The sequence below is a fragment of the Canis aureus genome, chromosome 5 (genome assembly GCF_053574225.1).
Source record: "Canis aureus isolate CA01 chromosome 5, VMU_Caureus_v.1.0, whole genome shotgun sequence".
NCBI classification, from domain to species: Eukaryota; Metazoa; Chordata; class Mammalia; order Carnivora; family Canidae; genus Canis; species Canis aureus.
The window spans coordinates 47,202,791-47,230,524 of record NC_135615.1 but is presented as its reverse complement, the minus strand read 5'-3'; the positions used below and the strand labels follow the sequence as shown (position 1 = coordinate 47,230,524).

Sequence of the window (27,734 nt, the reverse complement as noted above, 5' to 3'; positions counted from 1 at the left end):
TTTGCATTTCTCCTAACTTGTTGACATTGTTCACTTGTGTATTTTCTTAGTATTAATTTTTAGACAAGTGACTTGATAAAAAATGAGCATCTAATACAGTATAGCCATGCTATTATATGTACAAGTGTGTTGTAGCCATAAAATAGTTATAGCCAAATTACCCTCCAAAAATCTTTACTTTTTTCCAGCAATATATTAGTGTCTGCTTTCAAAAATGTACCCAAGCCTTAGAATTATTTTATCTTTTAAATCTTTATCAAAAAAATTCTTATTGGGGCATCCAGGTGGCTCAGTCACTTAAGTGTCAGACTCTTAGTTCCAGCTCAGGTTATAATCTCAGGATTGTGAGATGGAGCCCTGAGTCTAGCTCCATGTTCCATTTAGGGTCTGCTTAAGCTTCTTCATTTTTTTTTTAAGATATTATTTACTTATTCATGAGAGATATATATATAGAGAGAGGCAGAGACACAGGCAGAGGGAGAAGCAGGGAGCCCGACGTGGGACTCGATCTTGGGTCTCCAGGATCCCGCCCTGGGCTGAAGGTGGTGCTAAACCGCTGGGCCACCCGGGCTGCCCTCTGCTTAAGATTCTTTTTATCTGTGCTCCCCGCCCTGCTCATGCTTTCTTTTTCTCTCTCTCTAAAATAAATACAATCTTTTTAAAAAGATTCATATAAATTAACTTCTGTTGCTTTAATTGCCATTTATTTGATTATTAGTTAGATTTCAACTTGTTTCTCAGCTGTTGGGAGAATAGGCACTCTCCACTGATGGATTTTGCCTAGTTTTATATGGGTGTGTTCATCATTTTCTTTCTTTCTTCTTTCTTTCTTTCTTTCTTTCTTTCTTTCTTTCTTTCTTTCTTTCTTTCTTTCTTTCTTTCTTTCTTTCTTTCTTTCTTCTCTTTCTTTCTTTCTTTCTTTCTTTCTTTCTTTCTTTCTTTCTTTCTTTCTTTCTTTCTTTCTTTCTTTCTTTCTTTCTTTCTTTCTTTCGAAGCAAAGGAAGAGGGAGGAGGAACAGAGGGAGAGAGAGAGAGAGAATCTTGAGCAGGCTCCACTTCCATAGTGGAGCGATCTCAGGACCATGAAATCATCACCTCAGCTGAAATCAAGAGTCAGAGGTTTAACAGACTGAGCCACCCAGGCATCCTTATTGTTTTATTTTCTAGTTTGTAACAACTCATCTTAAAGACTCCCCCTCTCAAGATAATTTGTCACATTTTAAAGGAATCTGGTTGTGGTTTTTATTAAAGTAAAACTGAGTTTATAGAAAAATTGAAGAGAATTGGATGACTGACTATAATGTGCCTCAACAGTTCTCTGCAAAGGGAGGACCAGGATGGAAGAAAAAGCAGGGATTCAGAAGTAACACAAAGAACGTTTTGGGAGTGATGGATATATCCCTTGCCTTGCCTGTGATGATGTTTTCACAGGTATATACATATGTCAAAACCTGTCAAGTTGTACACTGTAAGTAGGTACAGTTTATGGTATCTCAGTTGTGGCTCAATAAAGCTGTTATTCTTTAAAAAGTAGCACCAAGCATTCAATAAACTTACAGAAAAATTAGGTATGATCAGAATTGTTTTTGTGTGATCTTGATTAGATTTCTTCTATCACCGTTATGATGGCTTTCTAAAATAAATTGGAAACCCAAAGAAACTAACTTTCACCTTTAAGATCAAGGAAACCGAACCAGTAAAACAGAAGCTTCCAGAATAGACTCTGTCTATAAAAAAAATTAAAAAATAAAATAAAATAAAAACCTGAAAAATAAATATGATTTCTGAGTAGCACTATGTGGGAATTATGGTCTATAAATCTCTGGAATTTGGGTAGGGAAAGCAAGAGAAAAGAGATACAGGATTGCTTTAAACTTGAACCATGTAGTTAAAGAATGATAATGATCTTATAAATTTTTAGAGATTTCAGTAGGGAGAAACAGGCCACTTAAAAATCTGTTTAGCGCCAGAGGTGACAATTTAAAGACTCCAAAACGCAGTGTGAGCTTGAGTTGCAGCCACATTGATTAGGCAGGACTTATGGAGAGGAGATGACTGAAGAATATACAAGAACAGGTTACTAGAACAGTGGGTCTGCTGGGGCTTAAACCCTAGCCCTATGTGTGTGTGTGGGGGTGGGGGGGCAGCAAGCTGAAGCTTCAAAGTAGGAACTGCCTGAAAGTACAGTGTGCTGCCTCTGCTCCATAGCACAGAACACCTGCACAATTTTCATGAAATGGCCTGAAATCTTCTTTGCCTTAAGAATGAGATAAACTTTGAATTCACAGCCACGTCAAAATATATTGATTAGAAGGAGAAGAGAAAGGGGAGGAGGAGGCAAAAGAGAAAGATTTTTGACGCACTTGAAAGAGTGAAGAACTCTGGTGTTGGAGTATTAAACACAGGGTTTAAGTCTCAACTTTGACATTTGCTCACTGTGAAAAACAACAGAATAAATTGCTTAGCTTTTTAGAACCCTCAGTTTCCTCAGTTCTGTAAATTGGTAATAAAAACGTCCTTGTCTTCTAAGGTTATGGTAAAAATCAAATGTCTTAATGCGTGTATAAGTATTTTTCAAAATATAACACTACTTTTGTTACTTTTCAGTGTTTTTGTTGTTGTGTATGCACTCTGGTTTTAAGTCTACGATTGTTTTTTCCTTCCTCAATCAGTATACTCCATAGTAAAACTGAAGCTGTTCTTTAAGGTATTAATGCTGGGACGGGGGGTGGGGTGGGGGAGCTGTTTCCCAAATTCAGTGACTTTGGATAATAGCCAAGGAAATTTACCGTGCAGTCTCCAGCTCCTTGCTCACACGTTGTGTCTTCAAAATTTGAGGTGTGAAAGAAGAAGGTAATGGGAGCAAGCAGATGGACATGTGGTAGTAGGGTAAGTGTTGTGAAATAAAACTAGATGTTACCCTATTTGTCTTATCTGTATAGATTTGAGCAGGTCTCTGCCTTGGGATTGTATCATAGTTTTCCCTGTGCCTGCCTACTGACCCTTTCTACCAGGATGCCTTGAAGGCACCTCATACTCAGCATGGGCCATTTGGAACTCATTATCTACTCCCCAGTCGTTCAAGGTACAAGCCTTCAGGTCACCCTTGACCCTTCTCTCTCCTGAAATCTGTTTTCTACCCCATATGGATCAGTTTCCACATCCTGTTGATTTCACCTTCCAAATATCTTTTTTGGCCTCATCATCTGTGTTTCTATTGCACCGTCTGGGTTTAAGTTATAAGCTTCTCAGTCTTTAATGTCTTTCCCCCCCTATCAGCCATCCCCTAATTGCTACTACCAAGAACTATCATTCAAAGCACTGGTTATCTTCCCCAAACACAAAAGCTTTGTCTCCTCTATAATAATTTAACTTTAGAGTGTGTTCAGATTATTTCACCAAGATGTATGCTACTAATATGTTCACCACAGTATTGTTTAGGAAAGAAAAATGAGAAAAGGATCCTGAGAGTCCCAAAAGATAGGATTAATTATACCAATAGACTGTAAAATAGCATTAAAGAGGTGTTATAGATCTGTACTTAATGAAAAATAATTGGTAATATTATAAAAATCAAATTATTGAGTAATGTTCATAGAAAAAACTGTTAGAGACTATACTATAAAGAGAGATTTCTAAGTGGTGGAATTCAGCAGGAATTTTTCTGGCCCTACCTCCCTAAAAAACAAAAGCAAAATGAAACTAAAACAGAACAAAAAGTCTGCTAGGTGGCTCTTGACAAAAAATAGCATTTCTGTCAAGGATTTCAGGAACCAACCAAAATCTTATAACCTAGCACCACAAATGTGAAATGCCACCCGACTAATCACTGATGCCTCAAGAGTTATGAAAACTCAGGGCTTTGGGACATCCCATATCTGTCTCAAATTTTCAAGAAAAAATTTTGTAGAGTCTCTGATACAGAATACCATGTACTGTCCTCAGTCCATGCTGGTTCACTCTATCCATTCGCAACTGTAGGCTTTCTTTACAATTCTTTGATATAAAACAAAACAAGTAGGAAAAAATTATGTTCAAACATATCTCTAAAGGCAAAGAAAAGTAATGGCGAAAAGATTGGGAAAGAGGGCAAGTGGCAGACACAGCCCTGCTACCTAACTATTTTAGTTCTGTATGTGCATCTCAGTTAAGGCTCCTGATGGGAGTTAGCTATTCTCAAATGCATCCATCAGCTCATTCCTGTCTCTTTAAATAGCATTTATTATTAAGCTTTGTATTGGTGGTAAGATCTGGTGTTACATATTTGCCTTAGAAGGTTTGAGGGGCCAAAGTGTGGGTATGTGCACATACATCACACCCAGTAGCTTTGCAGTTTGCATACATTTTGACGCTGGAGGACCTGCTCATCACTTTTACAGAGATGGTTTTATTAAATTCCATGTAGTGTGATATGTCAGCAGTTTATTTTTTATTTTACAATAACCAGTTGCCTCATAACAAATATCTTAATCACTGTCAGGCAAAAAACAAATTAGACATTAATCTTTTCTCAAAACACCTGAGGTTTTTTTTTTTTGTTGTTGTTGTTGTTTCCTTCTGACCCTTCCCAGATCTTCTTTATACTATAAAATATATAGTATATAATTTTATACTATAAAATATAATATATAATATATTTGAGTAACAATATTAGGTTAAATATTATAAACTATTGATTTAAATATCTATATAAAAAATATCTATATATAAAAATTAGCGGAGAATTCTGAAAAAGCTAAAAATTGTTAATGTTGTTACTTTTGTTATATTCATAATTGTTATATCTGAAAGGTAGGTCTTTCAAATGGATAACAGGATCGTATTTTAAATACTCTATCCTAAATTTTCAATATACATACTGATTTTTCTGTTATGGAAAGACATATATGTATATATTATGCAAACTTTCTTAGTTTTCCTTTAGAATTTGAAAATCATGCATCTTCAAAACTTTTTCCCAAAAAACAGAGGTAATTATCTCAGTAATAATTTTTAGGGGTACAGGGCAAGGGGAGAGGAAATGTTCTTTTCTTAAGAAAATAGGCTCCAGAGTGAGATCAGCTTGGGCTCAAATACACTTTCTAGAATTTACTAGCTGAATAAGTTTAGGCAACTGATGTTAGCTGTTTAGTTTCTTTTTCTGCAAAATGGCAATAGTAATAGTACATAATTGATCATGTCATTGTGAGATAAAACGAGATAATATCATCCCTTTAAAGTGATTGACAGTGTGCTTGGTACTGAAAAGATGTTTTCAAATTAGTTAACTTTTCTAAGAGCCTTTCTTTGCAGTTAGTACAAATTATGCCTTTTGCTTACATTTCACCTAATAGTGCACGAAGTACCTTTACAAACACGACCTTATTATTCCTTACCATAAATATGGCCCAGAGAAATTACAAGTGAATCTCAGGAAAGTTCAGTGACTTAGCAAAGGTTCTACAGCCTCTCAGTAGCAATACAAGAACTGAAGAATGTCTAATAAAGGTCACACCAATCACTAATGGATAGATCTGTGTTTGTGTCTGTATCTCTGTCTGTCTGTGTCTGTGTCTATATCTGCATCTACTCCTGTATCTGTATCTATTTCTATATCTATATAGCTCCTAGAATATAAGTGGGCATATTTAGTATAGGCAGCAGTTGTATTTCTGTATGTTCATTTCTGGCACTGGATGCTATTCCTATTATAAAAGTTGCAACCTTGCCACTCACTGAACAGATGGCACTGCTTGATTAAAGTACGGCCATATTTGGAACATTTCTAAAAAGCCTTTCTCATTTGGATAAATGTGTCTGCCCACTGGAATGGTTTCTTTTCACCAGTTGAACAAACCAAATCATGGGCCATCTCCTTATAAGGGCTCTCTGCCACCCCATACCTGGGAGGGCTAGTGTTGAACTGGTATTTTCAGAAGTGAACTTTGCACACTCTCCAGAAGAGAATGTCACAGTTTCTCTGTCAAAGGCAAGGGTCTGTAAATGTGTACACTGATTCATCCAGTGAGTTATCTATCTGTATGGAAATATGATTATTTACAACAATTCGATATCTTCTGAAGCAAGATAATATAAGAGTGTCAACCTTTCCACATATAAGACAAGAGAATCATAGAATTTACCTAACACTTTTAATTTACGTAAAATTTAAAATAGCCTAAACATCATCTGTTTATGTATGTGCATGTATTTATAGCCTGGTTCATAGATTGATATATATATATATATCTACAAGCACTTCAAAGGCCAAGATTTACAAATGGTTGAGATAATTAAATATAGAATGAGTTTTAACAAAAAAGTCAAATAAGATATTTCAGCTAGATTTTAAGTTTTTACGTTAAGTGAAACAGTACACTATAGACATTATGATATAGCTTAATTTCATTGACATACAAAATTATTTGTTTAATTTTCATTGAATCAGATATAGTTGAGTCTATATCTGGAGATAGTAGAAGGAAAAGATAAGTCAAAGAAGTCAAAGTGAATACTATTAAAAAACTTTCAAGCATAGGAGTCAGGCTAACTCATATTTTTGCCTCATAACAGCAAAATTTCCTCAGGAAAATGAATTAATCTCTTTAAATTTTGTATTTTCATCTGATGAATGGGGACACCAATCCATAACCCATAAGACAACCTTGAGGATTAAACTGTATGCACAATTCACAGGGCTTGCCAACCAAGGCTATTGCATTATTTCCTAAGAACTGCCATCACAAAGTACCAAAAACTAAGTGGTTTAAACAAGAGAAATTAATTGTCTCACAGTTGTGGAAGCTAGAACTCTAATATCCAGGTATTAGCAGGGTTGTTTTTTTTTCCCAGGGCTATGAGGGAAGGCTCTGTTCCAGGCCCCCTTCTGGGCTTGTAGATGGTCCTTTCTCTCTGGCTTTGTCCTCTCTACATCTGCAATGACCCTGATTCTAAATAAAGTTAAATCTTCAGGTACTGGAGGTCAACACATAAATTTCAATCCATAACACTATTTGAAGTCTCATAGAGATCTTACTTGACAACGTTTTCTAAGAACGCTCCTACCCCTCCCCAATACACTTAGTCCCTTGCCTATACATATCCATAATATGTATAACTAAAGAAAAGTAAATCAAATTATTATTTATTTTCTTATTCCTTTTCTATTGCCCCACTAGTCTGAAATCCCAATGGGGCCCAGATCTTACCTGTCTTGTGTATGGCTCTATAGTGGGACATAGACCAGTGCCTGGTAGAAAATAGATCCCCAGTAAATATTTGTGGGCAAGAAAAGATAAATGGTCTGGTTCAAGATCAGAGTCTAACCAATGACAGCTGCTATAGCCATCTTAAACACAGAACCATTCTCTATTCAAAATGGTAGTCACTAGACACATGTGAAAGAAAATGAATTTTTATTTTTGTTTTAATAAACTTAAATAGCCACTAGTATCCAGTGGCCATTGTACTGGACAGTGCAGATATAGAACATTTCTGTTACTTCAGAATGCCCTGTGGGACACTGCTGGACACAGAGAAAACCACAGAAGCCTGATATGAGGGTATTGAGGATAATGCAGGCTTGGGCCACTGCTGCCTGGTGGAATACCATGGTCCTGTACTGCTGCCCTCCTATGTCTCTGACCGGATTCTCCTTTCTTCTTTCCTCCTCATGGTACAGGTATACTGCAAACATTCTTTTTTTTCAGTTATTAAATTAAAACTATAACTTGAAGTTTTACAAGGCTGTAAAAGGGTTGTCATGAGAATCACATTAACATAATTGCTGTGGATTCTGCAGCAGCAATTTTTAATTTTAATTTCTTTCCTCTTTGCTATTCAGATAAGTAAGAGGTAGGTGTAGATGATTAATCTACAGATTCTGTTTTGCAAAACTTACAAATGGCTCTTTGAGAAACAAAGTCTTTAAGGACACAGTACTGAGCTATTTCTTGCTTAAGGATAAAATATGGATGCAGGTGCAGGTGTGGCTAGCTGGGAGCCAGCAGGTGTCTATATGTGAGCTCATTTCTTCCCTCAATCCTGGGAAGTACACAGATTTTTACCACCCTTCTTCAGCCTCTGCCATAGGTATAAGCAAATGCTATCATGATTTCATGCTCAGAAAACAACCCAAAGGCTAACGAACATCTCTCATGGTTGGCGGTGAGAACCATTGCTATGAATAACAATCTACACGAAAAAGAGTTTTATGAAAACTCTTTTGGCTTCATATAAAAAAATCCGTCTGATGCTTCAGGGCATTAGCATACCTTCAAATATATTATTGACTCCTGGATCATACTCCTTAAGGATAGATTCAGTGACATCACCTGCTAAATGAAAGGGTGTAGGGAGGAAGGGCGTAATTAATGCAAAAGGCAGTTAGTAATTGAATGCATTTTGTTTACATATGGGGCGCCTGAGTGGCTCAGTTGGTAAAGCATCTGACTCTTGATTTCAGATCAGGTTAAGATCTCACAGTCATGAAGTCAAGCCCTGCATTGGGCTCCATGCTTAAGATTCTCTCTCTCTCTTTCCCTCTCTCTCTCCTCTCTCTCTCCCTCCCTTCCCCTCTGTCCCACTCTGCCTCTCCCCCCATTTTTCCTCCTGCCACACCCTCCTCCCACTCCTGGCTGGCTCTCATACACTTAAAAAAAAAAAAAAAGTATATTGTTTAATAAAATCCATTGTCTAAATAAGAATAAGATATTAAATGTATATGACACCGAACTTCAAATGTTTCTATATTTCAAAAAATTCTTAAAAATTCAGTACATTTTAATAAGCTCTATTTTTATTATTTTAATCCTTATTTGAGTAGCAGCAAAAATATCCATGCCAGCCACCTGTTTAGTGACTTTTCTGAAAATAATAGGTAGTTTCAGGGTATTCCCTACTCCACTACCAATTTAATTAATTAATGCCTTAATTAATAAGAAACATTAATTGATTGCCTCCAGTGAGCCAGGCATATTTATCCTAAAGAAAAAAAATACTATTGGAGGGCCTAGACTCTAGGTTGGTACATAACTGGCTTTTTATGACCTAAATGTGATTGTAGAGTAGAATCTTCTCTAGCAACTAGTTAGGGCAAGTGTGAAAAAATAATGTGTACCACATACAAAATGCTATGGTAAATTCGTCAGGCCATTTTTCAAAAGAAGCACAAGGCTTATCATTTGAGGACTGTGGAATTTTTAAAAAGCAAGATTAGAAAATATTTCTAATAATTTTTTAAGATGTAGACTGAAGATCTTATTTAGGATTATAGAACAGGAACCAACAAAAGCACATACATTGATAGACTCTCAAAATGCCTCCATTCCTGACTTTATTTTGGTATTTTAGCTCACTGCTCATTAAGGTGCTTATTACCTTAATTTATTCAATCAAAATATTGATTCTATTCTCATGCCGCAAATAACTTGTGACATGAGTTGGATATTAATATGTTTTTACCACTGAAAGCATTTAGCAAAAAAAATGCTCATCCTTTCACCATCCAAATATTAATGTTTGTATTATGTTTTTATTTTAGAGGGTTTTTTTTTATAAAAAGCTTTGTTTCTTTGTTTGCAAATGGCAAACTTGAAGTTTGTTTAACTGAAATTTATAAATAAACTCTTCAAATTAAGAAGTTGATTAAGTCACCCATTTGTTCTGTAAAGTAATAGTCATTAAAAAGCCAAGTCCACAGTTCCATGTTACCATATGGTTTTGACCATTTCAGTGTTTAAGATAAGGGAAGCTCACCTCATTGAATACTTCAGAATCTAGCTGTGAGTTTATTCAACAAACACTATTTTAATACATTAGCAGGCTCAAATAAAGACATTAGCCTTTAGTTTAATTAATTACCTTATTTTGGAATTCTATAAGGAATCCACAACTAAGAAGGTATTCTAACAGACTTTTCAAAGAGGCTAATTGCCAGAAACCCTATGTTTTCCAATTAACACTGAAGTGTGACTTCACTTGAAAAGAAAATTCACAAATTTATGTTTTAAAGTTATGAGATACAAATCCCTCTTATCTAAAGATACAGAGGATGTGACAACAAATTACCCAGATGTTTTTGGCTGTATTTGTTTTCTATTACTGATGACAAATTAGCAGCTTAAAACAGTATACTTTTCTTTTTTCTTTTCTTTTCTTTTCTTTTCTTTTCTTTTCTTTGCTTTGCTTTTCTTTTCTTTTTTTTTTTCTTTTCTTTTCTTTTCCTTTCTCTCTCTCTCTCTCTCTCTCTCTCTCTGTCTCTCTCTCTCTCTCCCTTTTTTCTTTCTGTCTCATAATTCTTAGGTACAAAATCCAGATGGGCTGGGCTGGGCTCAGCATCTCACAGGGCTGAAATTAAGGTGTTGACTGGCTGTTTCTGGTCTGCTGCTCAAGATCATCTTCCAAACTCATTCCTGTCATTGAAAGAATTCAATTCCTTGCGGTCATAGGACTGAAGTCCCTATTTTCTTGCTGGCTGTTGGCTGGGTCCCCTCTGATGTAGGGGTCACTCAGGTACTTGCCCCAGTGGCCATTTCCACGTCAGCATTGAAAAACCACCTTCATGCCAGATCTCTCATGCATTTCTAATCTCCCTAACTTCCTCTTCTTCCAGCCAAAGAAAACTGCCTCCTTTTTAAAGAGCTCATGTGATTAGGTTAGACATACCCCCCAAATCGGTCATAATATCAACTGATTAGTAACCTTAATCACAGCTACAGACGTTCCCTTTTCCATTTGCTTTAATACAACCATGGAGTAACACCAGGGCTGAAGGTAATGGGGCCATCTTAGGATTCTCCCTCAGTCAAGATATATAATTTTTGTGGAGAAATTTAAACAATGAGAAGAACAAAAAGAAGGGATGAATAACCACCTTATATGTAAATGCTAAGACAAATAATAATAGCCATAAATTTTGTCAGCAGTGATCCTTTAGGAATTAAAATGTAGGGATCAGAACTGATACAGAAATCCAACAGTAAGGGCTTAAGGAATACTGAGGATTTTATTATTTGAGAAATGAAGTACTACCAAGTAAAATGAAGAATGACTGGGTAATTGTAATAACTCTTAAGTGTAAGATATAGAGTAAATGTTCTAATGATTGGACCAGGCAGCAGAGGCCATATAACATCCCTATGCAGCAATCTGCTTGGACATTTTAGTTTGTTGCATATTAAAGATGGACACTACTGTGTTGGTGCCACCACTATCCATGGCCTTCTATCTCACCACTGCTTTGCACACTCCTTCTACTCTGTAAGGAACTGTAAGGAAGGAGTAAGAAAGGAAAGAAAAGGGAATGAGGGGGGAAAAAACAGGTGGATTTGAAAGAGAATTTTGGGGGTTTTGGCTTTTTCAAGGCTTTTTTTTCAAAGAGCCTTTATGGATCAATTTGCTTTGGAAAGAGAAGCATTATTTTTCTGAAATTCAGTAAAAGGAAAGAGGAGGAGGAGGAGGAGTGGTTTCAGATGAGAGATGTCAAGCCAGTTCATGTAAGGTGGTTTTTATCCTTTCATTGTAATGAGAAAGTTTTACATGTATTTTCTTCTCTGTAAAGTGACAAAAAATAGTAGGGTAAATAGAACACATTCAAATAATGTTTATGAGTATTAAATATTGTAACACATATAACATGCTTGGAATGGGGCATGCCGCATTATAAATGTTCAGAAATGTTAGCTATTTTTAGTATTGTGATTATTTTCTATTGACAGTAAAGAAAAATGAGGTAAGGTTGTAAACTTAAAAATAATAAAAAGGATTTTTAATAACTTGTTGAATAATAGTATCGCTGAAAAACATTGAGCCCCTGGCAAATGTGAACAGCGTTGTTCATGGAGCATCCAGGCACCATGGTTAATCTTTTTTCTAACTATAGTTAACATTCTGGAAGGTACAGAAAAAGCAAGGCATCAAAGTTTATAGAAAGTTAGAGATAGGAGCTCTGGGAATGGGTTGTTTCCATGAGGGTAAATCCAACGTTCAGAGTAAACTAACTAGAAGGTTTAAGATAACACATTGAGTCAGAGATGGAAATCTTGGTAGTATTTTAAACTTTAAAATTTTTAAAATTGAAAAATATTTTAAAATACCTTAACTACCTGAAGAAAGAGGGATAATGACAAAATTGAAAGATTAGAAAACAGAGTTCAAGATGACCATCACCATGACTTTGTCCAAAATGAAGTGGAGCTGAATATGAAAAAATTGCCACCATGATGAAGGTGGACTTTTTTTTTTTAATTTTATTTATTTATTTATTCATAAGAGACACACACAGAGAGAGGCAGAGACACAGGCAGAGGGAGAAGCAGGCTCCACTCCATGCAGGGAGCCCAACATGGGACTTGATCCCAGGTCTCCAGGATCACACCCTGGACTGAAGGTGGCGCTAAACCACTGAGCCACCAGGGCTTCCCTAAAGGTGGTTTTTGAGTGTGACAGTACAAGCTGGATAAAGAAGAAAGACTATGACCCAGGTATAAGATTCTTGTGCAGTTAATGGAAGGAGGTTCTGAATATCAAGAAGTAATAGGATAGTGTGAACCTCAAAGCAGGCATGGGAGTTGAAAGAAAATGGTGGAATGATAGGCTGGAAGGGCAATGGAGAACCAAATGATTGCTAATCACTCTTCCAGTTTTAGGAACACAAGAGAAGCAAACAATTCCATTTTTGAGAACTGCATAAATAGTGGCCACTTAATGGATCCCAAGGATGTTGAATCTGGAATTCCAGAACTGTGCTAACCAGTACGCATAGTGGTTAGCCACGTGTGGTCATTTACATGTTAAGTTAAATGAAAATAAAGTATTTCATTTCTCAGTCACATGTAGTTCAATATATTGTGCACCAATTTCAGAACATTTCTATGACCATAAAAAATTCTAATGGAAAAAAAAATTCCAACAAATAGTACCAAACTGGAGGTACAGTGGAGGTGAGAGTGCAGGGTCTTACAAAACATATCGGAGCAGAAGAAAACTATACCTAATGAGGATATAAACAAGGACATTTTGTCTGTATTTGACAATTTTGAAATATTTTTTTATTTTAACATTTCTGAAATTAGTATGAGTCATACAGTGGATTTGCTCATTTAATAAGGTAGGGCTTTTTTTCTTCCAAAAAACTATTAAGAAATTGATGATGCATCTCACAATCAGTGGCATCTTAATATCTGTGAAATATGGTAACAGCAAAGCCAAAGGGATTTTTATCTTGGAGAGTGATCACAAAGATAAAGAATCAGGAGTGTTGACAGGAAGACTGGAGAGATGTGTGATAACAGGCAGTGAGCTAAATTTAGAAAGTAGTAGCCCTAAGGCACCAGTTGGAACTTTATAGTAATGGTGTGTTGGTAACAGTTTAAAGTACTTGTTCAAGTTCCTAGTATCTGATTCAAGATTTTCAGTCCTCCTATTGACCAAAAATTGAGTTGATGGTCTCAGGGTAATGACTTCAGTCATTCTAAAGAATTCTCCTGGATGGTGTTGAACTGGCTTTGACACCTATAGAATGGCTTCCTTAAGATTGGGCATGAGAGAGCGAAGGGTTGAAAGGATACCCCTTTACCTTAGGGTGGAGAAAACCTGTAGAAAGGGGAAGAAACAGAGGTGTGTCCCAAACAAAGGAAAAGCCATTGTGATACTTAAGATCATAGCTATCCATGAAGATTTAGACTTGAGATCTAAGCTTGGATAGAAATGAGCTACACAGCCCCAGTCCCAGCAGAGAGAGTCAGAATGGAACTGAATGTTTTCGCTTACTTGCTCTTTATTTGGTTTGTTGATGCTGTAATAACTCTCTCATGACTTTTTATAGACAATTAGAATTAGGACCTTTTAAATTTATCCCACATGATCTGTAATGACATGTACTATGATACTTTTTTTTCCCCTGGAATGTTTCTTTTCTCTTAAAACACTTATGTATATGTATAAATATATCCATATATGTTTGTGTGTGTGTACCTATACATTCATAAAATATATAAAAACAGTATAGAAGTGAAAATATCTGATTTTTTAAAAAGATTCTTATTCATCAGAGAGCGAGAGAGAGTGAGAGAGAGAGAGAGGCAGAGACACAGGCAGAGGAAGAAGCAGGCTCTATGCAGGGAGCCCAACGTGGGACTCCATCCTCAAGTCTCCAGGATCACACCCTGGGCTGAAGGCGGCACTAAACCGCTGAGCCACCCAGGCTGCTCGAAAATATCTGATTTTGAATTTAAGATTCGAACATGCCAATTATTTTCAGATTTATGCTCTGGCAAGTTTCATCTTTTGAAGTTGTAGGTCACTTTTTTTTTTTTCCCTAAGTCTTTATGTTTTGTTTTAAATATTTTATTTATTTATTTGACAGAGAGAAGCAGGTCTCCTGCTAAGCAGGGACTGCAATATGGGGCTCCATCCCAGGACCCTAGGATCTTGACCTGGGCTGAAGGCAGGCACTTAACCAACTGAGCCACCCAGGCGCCCCAGTCTTTATGTTATTAGATTAGTTTTAGATTTGTAACAAATTGAGAGGAAGGTATGGATATTTCCTCCTATCTCCTACCCACCCATAAACACTCTTTCTTATTAACATTACTTAGCAGGATGGTACATTGTTTACCAAAGACAAACCTACATTCACATATTATAAATACCCTAAATCCATAGTTTACCTAGGATTCACTTTTGGTTTTGTACATTCTTTGGGTTTAGACTAATGTATGATATATAGTCATTATTCTAATATTATACACAGTATTTTTGCTGCCCTAAAAATCCTTTGTTTGGCTTCCACTGTTGTACAGTGTAATTTAGCAACACATTCTTATGATTTATTAGGTAGGAAAAAAATCAAATAAAATTATTTAGATACCTAAGTCTAAGGAACTCTTCAAAGCCAGACTAGATAGGGACTGTACAGGTCACTAGGATTACGAGTGTTTTTGTTTACAACAAGATCTTTTGCTACCCTAGACCTCTCCAGGTAAAGGTCTCAGCCTCTGTCACTGCAGGCAGAAAAATAGGAAGAAAAATGTCCCTCAGATTTATTCAGCAAGAAACTACTATGATTTACCTACTTTACCAAAGGATATCCAATCGTTCTTTTCCTGCTTTGGTAAACTGAAGCATCATATATGGGCCTAGCAGATTTTCTTTGTGATCATATTTAAAGCCTTAAAGCCTGGGTGAACTCCTATGAAAACCTATAATTCTGGGATACTGAGGTCACCATGGTGACAAGAGGAACTCAGCTGGTTTTCTGTTCAGTGCATCCTGGATGAAGGTGCTCTCTCCAAGAAACCTTAAGAACATCTGTTAGTTTATTTGTGAGACAAAGGGTTATGCTAATACACAACCTTTGGAAGGCATCTGACCAATCCTCCAGTCTCTGGGAGTGGGGGGTGATTGAAACACTAGCCAAGGTAGGCCCCAGTCTAAGAAACTAAATCCAAGACCCCTCTGAAGTCGAGGACAGGTATTGCAGGTTTGAGTCTGGTAATGTTTTATAAGGCCAGTGGCTCTAACCTGTCTGATTGGACTTTTAAAAAGAGAAGAAGTGGAGATATGTTTGAAATCCAAGTCAAGGGAGAAAAAAGAGGGAATGAGGTTATGAGAGGTTTCTCTAGGTTCCTGTAAGAAAGAAGTTTAACAATACCGTTCGAGTTGCATTTATCTTTTAATATAAACCACAAAGCATTTAAGAGCTCTTGGAACTCTTTGTTACTTCCCCATGCTGGCTATTTTTCCATTTCCTTCATCTCCCTTAATGTTTTCCAAAGTAGGAGTTTTAAAACCAAAAGGATCCATCTGGAGTGCAATTCACCATTTTGAGTGACTTTGGAACCCAGCTAGACAAAAAGGCATCAGCATCCATTCTATGGTTCTCAGCCTTTGTACCTTTAAAAAAATACTCATGCTTTGGTCCTTCCTGTCCACAGTTAGGCTGATTTCACCACAGCCTGCATCCTGAGAGATTTTGTAGCTTCCCAAATATTCTAATGCATAGCCAAAGATGAAAACCAAAGCTGTACTTTCTCATCTCCACCTTCCTCAAGTCCATTGACTTTGGCTTTAGTTCTACTCTGACCACCCACCCCCATGGCCAGTCTCAAACCCTGTGATCACCCAGAATTGCTCCAGCCAACCTTGAAATCTTAAACTCAGGTATCACAGACTCCCAGCATGCCCTTCTTTCCTCCTAGCTCCAGCTTATTATGTTAAAGACCCCACTAGTCTATTTCAGCTGCTCTCTTGCTAATACCACCTACATATTCTTCTATCTCAAGACTTCTTCTCAAGACTGTACTCTACTTCATGATTTAGTCTCTCTTGCCTGACTTTTTGTTCCTTAAATGCAGAGACTCTTATTTATTGCATAGTATTTTTTTGCATGACACATAGAAAACTCTAATGACTGTTGAAGAAATGTGCTGAGAAGGGGTATTCAGAAATGTTAGCCAAACAAAAAATGGAGAGTAATGGTAAAGAGAGATTTAAAGAGGGGGTGATCAACACGTCAGAAGCTACAAGTAGGATGAGCTGAGTGACCTGAATAAAGGTTATTATTTGGTGAAAAGCGTTTCATTGGCATGGTAAGAGTCGAAGCCAGAAAAGCAGGAAATTGAGGATGCGTGGCATATTAGTGTGCTAGGGCTGCTGTAACGAAGTGCCATAAACTGAGTGATATAAATAGCAGAAATGTATTGCTTCACAGTTCTTGAATTGAAAAATCCAAGATCTAGGTATTGGCAGGGCCTGCTCCCTCTGAAGGTGCTAGAAAAGAATCCTTCTGGCAGCCTAGCTTCAGTCTTCACACGGCATTCTCCGCATTCACATGCCTGTCTCTTCACATGGTGTTCTTGTTATAAGAACCACAGGCATGTTGGATTAGAGGCCCACCCTAGTCTCCAGTATGGCCTCATCTTAACCACTTGAACCTGCAGGAACCATATTTCCAAGTAAGGTCGTGTTCTTCGGTACTGGGAATTAGAACTTCAGAGTATACGTTTTGAGGAGACGCAACTCCATGTGAATTAAAAAATAATTGTCAGACTCTTTGATTTATTCATAATTCTGTGGTCAGACATTCATGAATCAATACTGGCTTTTAATATCCAATTTGAGAGTCCGCATTATAGCATAATGTTTATTGTGGTGGCCACAGAAGAGAAGTACGTAAGTGACTTTCACTGTACTGCAACGCTGACTTCCAAGCTGTGCTGTTCACATTGGGCATAGGGGACAAGGAGGTCCTCAGCCATGGTAACTCTTCTAACTAATTCACCCACATCCAAAGAAGGTTTGAAGTCTACCTATCTAAAATACAGCTTGTAGGCATGTTGGAGGGTATATGCTTTTAGTCATACTGTTGATAGAAAATAAGACAATATATACCCTCAGCAGTGGGAGACAAGAAAACTGATAGGTAGTTTTTTAAAAGAAAATGAAAAAAAAAAAAAAAAAGGAAAAAGAAAAACATAAAATCTTATGTACTTGTATTATCTAATACTTTAAAATCTTGGATAGATATATCATTATTAGGTCTAAGTTACACATTTGTAAGCTATAAAGAATACAAATAGAAGACTTTCCTACTCAAATTTTAGCTCTTGAGGGTAGCCCTGGTGGCACAGTGCTTTAGCGCCGCCTGCAGCCTGGGGTGTGATCCTGGGGACCCTGGATCGAGTCCCACATCAGGCTCCCTGCATGGAGCCTGCTTCTCCCTCTGCCTGTTCCTCTGCCCCTCTCTCTCTGTGTCTCTATGAATAAATAAATAAAATCTTAAAAAAAAAAAAACAAAAACAAATTTTAGCTCTTGAAATTCATAGAATAGAAAAAAAAAAAAAGAAAATCTCTACAGAAGCAACATTATACCAAAACCACAGAAGTAGTTCTGTTTGGAATCTGTCAGAAAACTAAATCTATCTATCTATCTATCTATCTATCTATCTATCTATCTATCTATCTATAAAACTAAATTTTAGATTAACTTCAACAGTTTACTTTTCATTTTCACAGATAAGATTTGAAAAGACAAAGGCCAGCAAACCATTCCATCGATTGAAAGCATCACTAAGGAGCATCTCCCTATTGCAGGAACAGACATGTGGTGACATGGAAATAGTTTTTTATAGGTAGCTCTTATTCTTAAATTCAACATGAGTTGCCATTTTGGAAAATTGATACATTATATTTATCACACAGTTATAATTTCTAATGGTTTGAGAAGTCCTAGAACTGACCACATCAATACTTGGCATATTTTCAAAATGCAGAGAAAGTGCTGAGACTCCAAAACACCATGCTGAATTCTTTAAAACTGAAAAACAACTGGTTTTTTATATAAAGTAAAATAAGAATCAAAAGGGTGGAAATGGCTGCATTTTTGAAATTCCATTGTAAATTATAGTCTAAAATACTGTTTTAAAAAACCAGCATGTTTGCAAATACATTTGACTCGCCTTGGAAGTTAGAAAGCCTTACTGTTTGGTTTACTATTCAGACAGATTGTAGATGCTTACAGAAAATATAATTACTTTTTTTAAGCCCCAGTAGGCCATTTTGAGGACTTCTGTGATAACTTACTGAATATATTGGAAACTTCCCATACTTTCCTTAATACTGGACTAAATTTGACTGGTATAAACTAGATTCTTCTAAAGTCTTTCGAGTACTGTTTGTCTCTTTATTTATTTTTTTCTTAAAGATTTTATTTATTTATTTGAGAGAGAGCTAGAGAGCATGAGGGTAGGCGTAGAGGGAGAGGAGGGTAGAGGGAGTGGAGGGAGTAGGCTCCTCCCTGAGCAGGAAGCCCAGAGAGGAGCTTGATCCCAGGACCCTGGGATGATGACCTGAGCTAAAGGCAGGAACTTAACCAACTGAGCCACTCTGATGCCCCACTGTTTATCTCTTTATAAGATAATTTCACCATTAGTTGTTTTACAATACCTCAGATACTCGAATGATTCTGAATGAATCAAGCATAAATAAATTTTTTTTCTCTTCTTTTTTTTTTTTTTTTACTGATTATTGATTTAAAGACTTGGGGGGGAGAACTTCATAAAAAGTTGGAGATACTGTATGAAATTTTAACTAGTTCAAGGATAGAATCCAGTTTAATTCACACAATAGTTCTTTTGGGATCTAAACTCATTTCTGTTTAGCTAACTAGCTAGTTGAGAGTTTAGGGTGGGCAGTCTAAAGAATTTTAAACTTACTAAGATGACTTTCAAAATCAACCTACAGCAAAACCAGGAGGTCAGGTTGCCCCCAGCTTACAGAGGCTATACTGTTAGAGCTTCGTTTCCTCATAATTGAAGGGGACATGAAGGCCAGTGACATCCAGACCCACATGGGCACTTCTGGTCACTTTTATCTTGTTTTGAATATGCTGACTGGGTCTTTGTCCACTGAGTATCTTGAAAATATTGAGGGGTCAGCAAAGTATATTTGACCCCCTGCCAAAACACTTTCCCTAAGGTGTCTCATAGCCAAGAAGAATAGTTCATGGGGAATTTAATCCATGTGCTTTTGATTCATTTACACTAGACTCATCAAAATGTCATAGGAAGATATTGAATGTCCAAGAAACTTTAAAGTTTATGAGGCCATTTAAGGCTTTCATCTCTGAACCAGAAAGTCACAGTGTACCAGGAATACTGCGAATTTAAACATACTGGGGTCAATTTCATTTTGATTAATGCATTCTAGGAAACCCTGGAGTCAACTCATAATTTCTGAAGTCTAAATGCTATTTTAACATTTATATATACTAATGATATCCAAACAAGGCTAGGACAAGAATGTTCAACATTAAAAATATCCAAAACCCACATTTTAAATAACTCAATTTAATTGAGTATTTGCACCGTGGCCTAAGGATGTGTGGATTTAAAGATAAGTTCTTTCCAAGTGACTGGAAAACAACTGGTGCTTTTAAAATTTTCAGCCATCAGAAGAAAGTCACTGAATTGACATTCTGTAATATTCTGTAGTGTTTTTTTTTTTTGAAATGCTTTAAAATACATAACCTCATCTGATTAAGTTAATGGGACTGGTATTACTATCTCTACTTTTAAAAGGGAGAAATTGAATTATGTGTAACTGTGAATGTTGCTGCTTTCATTGCATATTATACTTGATTTTATAGCTTTGAGTGATGATCGTAAGCAATAGGGCTAATGCCATCTCTGTCCCACCTAGTTCTACTTATCTTTAAATCGGTCTTTCCCACACTTGAAAGAAATTTGGAGGGTTTTTAGCAAAAAACAAAACAAAAATGTAATTCCTATTAAAACACAAAACTTGGGTATTATAATTGGCATAATATTCCATTCTAGTTATTCTTCAAAAATAAGATGCACCCTCCAGCATGACTGCCCTCCTTCCTAATTCTATATATTTGCATTTTAAAATGACCTTTTTCTATGGAGTAATGTTAGTGTAGAGCAGTCCTTGGGGTGCCTGGGTGGTTCAGTCAGTTGGGCGTCTACCTTCGGCCCAGGTCATGATGTCAAGGTCCTGGGATCCAGCCCCCAGTGGGGCTCCCTGCTCAGCAGGAGAGCCTGCTTCTTCCTGCTCCTTGCCTCTGCTTACGTGCGCGCTCTCTCTCTCTCTCAAATAAATAATTTTTTTTTTTTTTTTTTTTTTTTTTTTTAGTGTAGAGCAGTTTTTGAACTCACTCTGTACTCTGTGATCAGGTCAGTTCCATCAGGGCAGAAACTAAGAAATGGGCCAGCACCTGTTTAAATGATGTAGTTGCCTGGAAAGAAGTTTAACTTACACAAGTATGTTACAAAATGTTAAAGGGAGAATATTTGTCTACCTTAATAACCTATAACTCAAAAAAATTGAGGCAAGGATTAAGATAATTTCCACTGTGTAACATTATTAACATAAATTAATGTCTGCCTTCATACAGTTTCATTTTGGCTAATAATTTCTAACCAGCTAAGCTTACAGATTTCATAATTTCTGGCATTTCTTCCTTCCTCTTTTGTTTCTCTTTCATAGATTACTTGACTCTCCAAAATTTACAAATCCAGTTAACGTTAACTCAGATGAAAGTTTATTGGAATATGAATCCTGTGACCAAATAAAACTTGCAAAGCAGGTGTTTTTATGTTGATGTTCAGGAACATTCAGAGAATATTCTCTTCATTAGGGTTTCAGGGCATCTTATTCTTCTGGGTTTCTTCCTTCTGCTTTCACCACTCCTTCTCATTCTCCTTTGCTGTTTCCTCCTCAGCTCCTCCAAATCTTAACATTGGTATGTCTCCAGCTTATCCTATGGACTCTTCTGGACTCTTTCCATATATCTCCTGTATGATCTCATCCATTCGCACAACCTGAAGATTTGTGTGCCATTGGCAAATTGGGTGGTAACCCATCCCAATCTCTCTCCTGAAATCAGACTTTAATATTCAACTGCCTATCTGCCATTTCCATCTGGTTGTCTGCTGTCTACCTGAAACCTAATAGCCAAAGCTAAAGTCATGCTTTTCCCCACCAAAGCCTCCTCTTTGGAGGCTTTCCCCACCACTCCTCTTGTGGATTCCCCATCTTGGGCCACACTCTGCAGTTACCTATGGCTCTTTTTTGCTTCTCACCTCCCACCTTCCCCATCCAATCCAATCTGCAACTCCAGGCAGCTCTCTTTCCAGATACAATCCAGAATCTGACCATTTCTGACCCCCTCCACTGCTGCCAGCTTGCTCCTGGCCACCATTCTTTCTCACCTGGATTGTGAGACAACTGCCCCTGACCAGCATCCCTGTGGCCCTCTTTGCTCACTTCAGTCTGTTCTCCACACATCAGCAGAGTTGCACTTCCACCTCCTGGGTCATGTTGGGTCCCTCGTTTGCCCAGAACCCTTTAGTGGTCTCTGATCTTCATCAAAATTAAAATCCTCACAGGGCACCTGAGTGGCGCAATTGGTTAAGCATCCGACTTTTGGTATGGGCTCAGGTTGTGATCTCAGGGTCATGAGATCAAGCCCTGCATCAGGCTCTATGCTCAGCTTGAGACTCTATCTCTCTCTTCCTCTGCTCCTTCCCTCACCTACCGCCCCCCTCTCAAATAAATAAATCTTTAAAAAAAATCCTCATGATAGCTACTACCTGTGGGTTCCTGCTACCTCTGATTCAGCTCCTACTATTGCTTTGGAACACTAGCTTCTAATTTACCAGCTCTCAAAGCACAGTCCTATTTCAGGGACTCTATTTCTTCTGTTACTTTAGGCTAGAACTTGCATCTCCCCAGTACGCCTTTGTTTTACTTCCTCATATCTCTCAATCCTTATTCAAGTGTCTTCTTGAGGCCTTCCCTATCCATCATTTTTGATATTTGTAATCACATAATCTCATAATCCCTATTCCTGGAGCTCTCCATCTCTTTTTCTTTTTAATTTTTATCCCTATAACCTATTACTATATAAATATCTAGAGATTTTGCTCATTCATTTTGTTTATTTTCTGACCCTCCTTCGGCTAGAATGAAAGCCCCTAGTCTATTTCATAGGTCACTGCTATATCCCCAACCTCTTGACTAGTTCCTAGAACATGGGGGTAGTCAATAAATATGTATTGAGTGAATAAAGGAATGATTACTTCCCAACTTCCTCTCTCAAGTAGAATCAGGAGCTATAAAAATATGGAAATATGATATAAATTATTAGATAATCAGACTTGCTCATATTCATATGTAAATAATAATTATCTAACTTGGTTGTTGGGACAGGTAAAAATGTTATAAAAATACACATTTTTATAATCTTTATCAAACACTGTTTTTTTCAAATCTAAAAAAAAAAACACTGGCAATCAAGAAATCAGAATTATATTGAATTAGTTGTTTCTGGGTCATTAAGGAACTTGACTGTGCCGTTGCTCTCAAAGCACTAAATATAGCTGATACCGAACCAAAGGTCCTTCATGATCCTTGAAACTTCTTTGAATTTCTAAAGAAATACTCAGGCTTATGGGAAGAAGTTTTAATGAGACATTGTACTGTTCAGGAGAGAAGAAATCATAGTTTCTGACCTCAGGGGCATTGATGAAATAATAGAGCAAAAGCTCTAGGGAAATTAGTTTTTAGGAAGTAGAATCGGGTGGCTCACTGCACATTCTAAATAGCATCAGAGTAAGAATGACAGTCTTGCTGATTGGGTTTAGTGATGTGGATAGATTTGGCTGTGATTTTCAATAGATTGAAAATCCCCACATATCAACAGGATCTTACAAGGGTACAAACACTCTTGGGCAACAATTGATTCTAGGACTTCATTTAAGTGAGAATGGCAGGTAGGCCAAAGAGGGACCAGGACAATTCCAGTACTAGAATTTTCAGTAGTGAAGATAGATCATTTTAAATTTATTCTTGTGCCTATCCTGATTTGTTTGATCCACAAATATTTATGGAACATCTATTGTGTACCAGGTCCTGTGCCAGGGAGGGTAACCATGGCAGAGAGGATCCCTGCTCTCATGCAGCTTCTATCATAGCATGCAGCAGACAAATAAATATATAAGTGCAAATTGTGGTGAGTGCTAGAAGGGAAAAGTGGAAAGGAAGGGTACCAGTGGAGAGAATAACAGAGCTGTGTGTGTAAAACCAGGTTGTCATGAGAAGCCACCCTGAAGTTTCAATACATGGACCATTTGAGGAAGCTATGTATGACAGTATTCTATAAGGACATGCAGATTTATGGTCTATGTTCCACTTCTTCACACTTTCTAACATGTTATGCCCCAAGCCCCAGTTTCCCTCTGCTGATACTCCTTGTTTTTCTCCACTGACTCTCCACCTTCTGCTATTATCAAGCCTCTCCTATTTTGATATCAAAATACCACATTTAAATTCTTCTTCTCAGCCTTCCTGACTTCATTTCCTCACCACTAAAAGCCTCCCCTAATTCCTTTCTTCCCGCTTGTTTATTTTTTGCTTCACCATGGTGTGTTTAAATGGGTTTCTGTGGGGGCACCTGGGTGGCTCAGTCAGTTGAGCATCTGACTCTTGGTTTTAGTTCAGGTCATGATCTCAGGGTCCTGATCAGGATCAAGCCTTGTATCGGGCTCTGGGCTCAGCATGGCGTCCACTTGTCCCTCTCTGTCTGCTCCTCTGCTCTGCCTCTCTCACTTGAATAAATAAATAAAATCTTTAAATGGGTTTCTGAGACATCATCTATCAAGAAAACTAATGCACATATATTCAAGGTTTTGATTCGGCTGAACTACTTACATCTTTGCTTCAAACACCCATGTCTTTTTATACTAAGTCGTAAGCCACTGCATCTTAAAATAATGACTAAGTTATCATGTTATTTATATACTGTCTCCAAGAGGTGGCAGTTGAGAACAGATTAAACTGTTCTAAAGTGAGGCTCTTGCCAAAAAGGTTTTATATTTTTAGGTTGCGACTTGATCAAGGTAGAACCATGTATTGACCTATGACATGGGGTAAATGTGGATTGGATTATTGTAATAAAGTGTAAATAACAAATTAATAGCCAAATTAATAATATATTAAAAAGGGTAGGTTTTTAGGTGTTTAATCTCCAAGCCAGTGGGGAAACATTAGGTCACATTCAAGTGAATTTTCCATTCTCAGTAGCAGGATGTCTGTCCACTCTGTTGTATATCCCAGAGATTCACAGTCTCTCACTCAAGCTTTTCTAAGACTTTCAGGGGCACCGAGCAATGGCTTCTGCATAGATCTGCCGAAGATACAACTTTGTGCTGGCCTTTGCTCTACCTGTGACCTCAACCCAAGTTTATTGGCGTTCACACTGCCTTGCAGGGTGCAGCAGCAAGTTCGTTCTAGCTATTAATGCTCTCCTTTCCATCTAGGGTGGTGCCTTGCACTGTGGAAAGGAGAATGCCTTCTCCCTTCTTGTTCTCTCAGGGTTGACCCACAGCAGTTCCTCTTTTTTTTTCTTTCCTTTTTCTTTTCTTTTCTTTTCTTTTCTTTTCTTTTCTTTTCTTTTCTTTTCTTTTCTTTTCTTTTCTTTGTTCTTTTTTTTTTTTATCTCAAGCCTTAGGGAATGTAGTGGAAGAGCTCTTCCAGTTTTCACACTTAACCCTTTGTCCTTCCATAATATGACTAGAAGAGTTCATAGGCTAATCACCACCATCTACCCAAAATTGCTGCACCTTTGGGGAACTTTAGGGTTTGAGGCTGAGTCTAGTTATTCATGGTAGATTTCTTCTTTCCTTAGAGTGAATTCTTACTCAGAGACTTACTTTCTGTTACAATGAGGATGGTCTAGATCATGCTACAACAAGCAATACCAAAATCTCACTTCCTTAAAACAAAGCGGGCTTATTCCTTACTTGTGCTGTATGTCCATCAGCGTATGGGAGTGGAGAGAGGAGAGTTCTGCTCTTTACTTAGGACATGGCTAGTGGAACACCACACCCTTTGGAAAGTTTCCAGTCAGTGTGGCAGAGGGTAGGTGACATCATATACCAGTTCTTAATGATTTTCCCATGGAAGTGACATGTATTACTTCTGCTCAAGTTTCCTTGGTCAGAGTAAGTCAGGCGATCATGCGTAATTTCAAAAGACAAGGAAGTGTAATTCTGCATGTGCCTTGAAAGAGGAGAACTGGGCATGTGGATAAGATGACACTTCCTTGAAATTTTGTTTCTATGATCTTCCCCCATTTCTTTATCCATCCCTTCCCCTCATGACATATCTCTATATGTATAAACTTCAGTCATTGTAAATGGCTCATGGTTCCCCCATAGTAGTGGCTCTGGCTAAAAGGTCGCTCTTTAGTTGTTGACTTGTGTTTCAATCACCTCAGGGCTCCACTTTCTTTTAGGGTCACTCAGAAAGTTGTTCGGCCTCAATTCCTACCCATCTTGGCTTCTGCATAGTTGCTGCTCATAATATGACAGCTTGTATCCCCCCCACAGGGAGAGATCGGAAACAAAGAGATCATCTCTAGGTAGAAGCCACAGTCTTTTCTAATCTTCTTTTGAAAGGAACATTACCTTGTCATTACCTTTCTCCAGATCAGCAACTCCAGTACGATATGGGAGAAGAGACTACACAAAGATAGGACTACCAGGAGGTGGGTGATTGGGAGTCATTGTGGAAGCTGGTTACTACTCCCCTTTAAGAAGAATACTCGTCTCCCATGTAAACTGTAGCTTCAAATAAATGCTTTCTGAATCTCAGCTTTTGCCAAGTAGCGTACCCAATACAGATCAAATAGAACTTCTCTCTAGGGGGTCCCTCCATTTAGACTGGTATTGGTCATCTTCCCTGCAATTAAATATTTCTTATATCTTATTATTTTCTGTGCCCTGTATCCAAAAATACATTTGCTCTTCCACAGAATACTTGCTTTATTTGTAATGTTTTAAATGCTGTTTTTAAGTCATTTTTGTTTAGGTGGCTATACTTGAAATGTAAGCAGACATAATATATAGCAAATAAATACTTGATAGTTTTTTCCTGCCCCTTCCTATAGAAGCATGAGCCATGCGAATTAAGTGTGACTTTAAATAGGATACAGGGAGGAAGCAGGAAGAGTGGAAATGGTCGCACAAACCTCACATTAAAATTTATCCTCGTCAGTACTCCGTGATTCCACACTCCACATTCCTTTTGGGTTATTCAAGAAATCATTGAAAGATATTAGTGGGAAAGCACAATTTTGTAAGGGGAAGGAAATTCACATATGGAGGAAGGGAATATGTATGACCAATATAATAACAAATTAGAGACTGCATATGCAACTTCCATGCATTCATGGTTTTACTGAACAAGAGTAGAAAGATTTCTTTTCTTTGTTAATTGTTCCTATAGAGATAAATCCTCCTGTACAAGAAACTAGGCACTACTCCCTACCTTCTGATATTGAAAGAGTTTGATTTACTGAATTCTTCAAATCAGCATCTGACCATCGCACCAGTAATGTCTTTTGGATCAAACCGTGCAGTGTGACCAATGCAGATAGTCTGTTAGAAGCACATGGATAACTTGCTCCATCTTCATTCCTTCTGCCTCTAATGTTTCTGCCTTTTGGTTGCTTTTGTCCTACCATCTTGAATCTCTTATACCCCAAATTATAGTATGCTCACTATATGCAGGGTTTCTCCTCCTTCCCGCCTCCTCCTCCCTCCCCCAGTGACATCTCATTTCATTCCCAAGAAAAACCTCACCCTCCCCTCTAAGCTCCCTGTGTTTATGTTTCTCTGCTCTTTTCCTCTCTCCCCCTGGCGTGCTGGTTTAATCAATTTTACCAAATGACTTGCCTGGCAGCTGTAAAAAGAAAACCCAGAGCAAGTTAATAGCAATCTAATACTGTACTTTTTGTCATTTCTCTAAAATGTACAGAAATGTTTGGTCATTGGATTGATTTTTAATGATCTAAATGATCAGATGTCTCAACGCTGCACTGCAGCAGCCTGATAATAAATAGAAAAGGGGAGGGGCTTAGGCACTGGATGCTCACTCAGTGCTAGATGAATAATCCCCAAATACCAGCCAAGGAGACAATATAAAGTATCTGCCTTTGCCAAATCATGTATTAGCATTTTTAAACAAAGACACTTAGCTGTTTTAATTTTGTGTATGAAAGAACTAATACAAGATGTTTTTGATGAGGGCTTAGAAAGTCAGTGATAGGGTTAGGAAATCAAACTGCAGCCTAATTCTATGCGTATCTGTTGACATAAGCAGGACGTCAGTAAAGTACCTCCCAGTATCCCCAAATAGCATCTTGGCATCTCAAGGATGAAGAAAAACCT

General features: G+C 37.5%; 1 protein-coding gene across 17 annotated transcripts in view; it reads left to right on the top strand.

Moving 5' to 3' along the window:
* Positions 1-27,734, top strand: part of PDE4D (phosphodiesterase 4D) — a 1,385,565-nt gene that overhangs the window by 788,230 nt on the left and 569,601 nt on the right. For 5 of the 17 annotated variants that reach the window (XM_077897908.1, XM_077897907.1, XM_077897906.1 and 2 more), the window contains one exon: positions 17,995-18,110. The exons of the other annotated variants lie outside the window; for them this stretch is intronic. In XM_077897908.1, coding sequence (XP_077754034.1) covers positions 18,091-18,110 — 20 coding nt within the window. In that variant the 5' untranslated portion in view covers positions 17,995-18,090. The remainder of the gene's footprint in view (positions 1-17,994; positions 18,111-27,734) is intronic. 17 annotated transcript variants of the gene reach the window in all.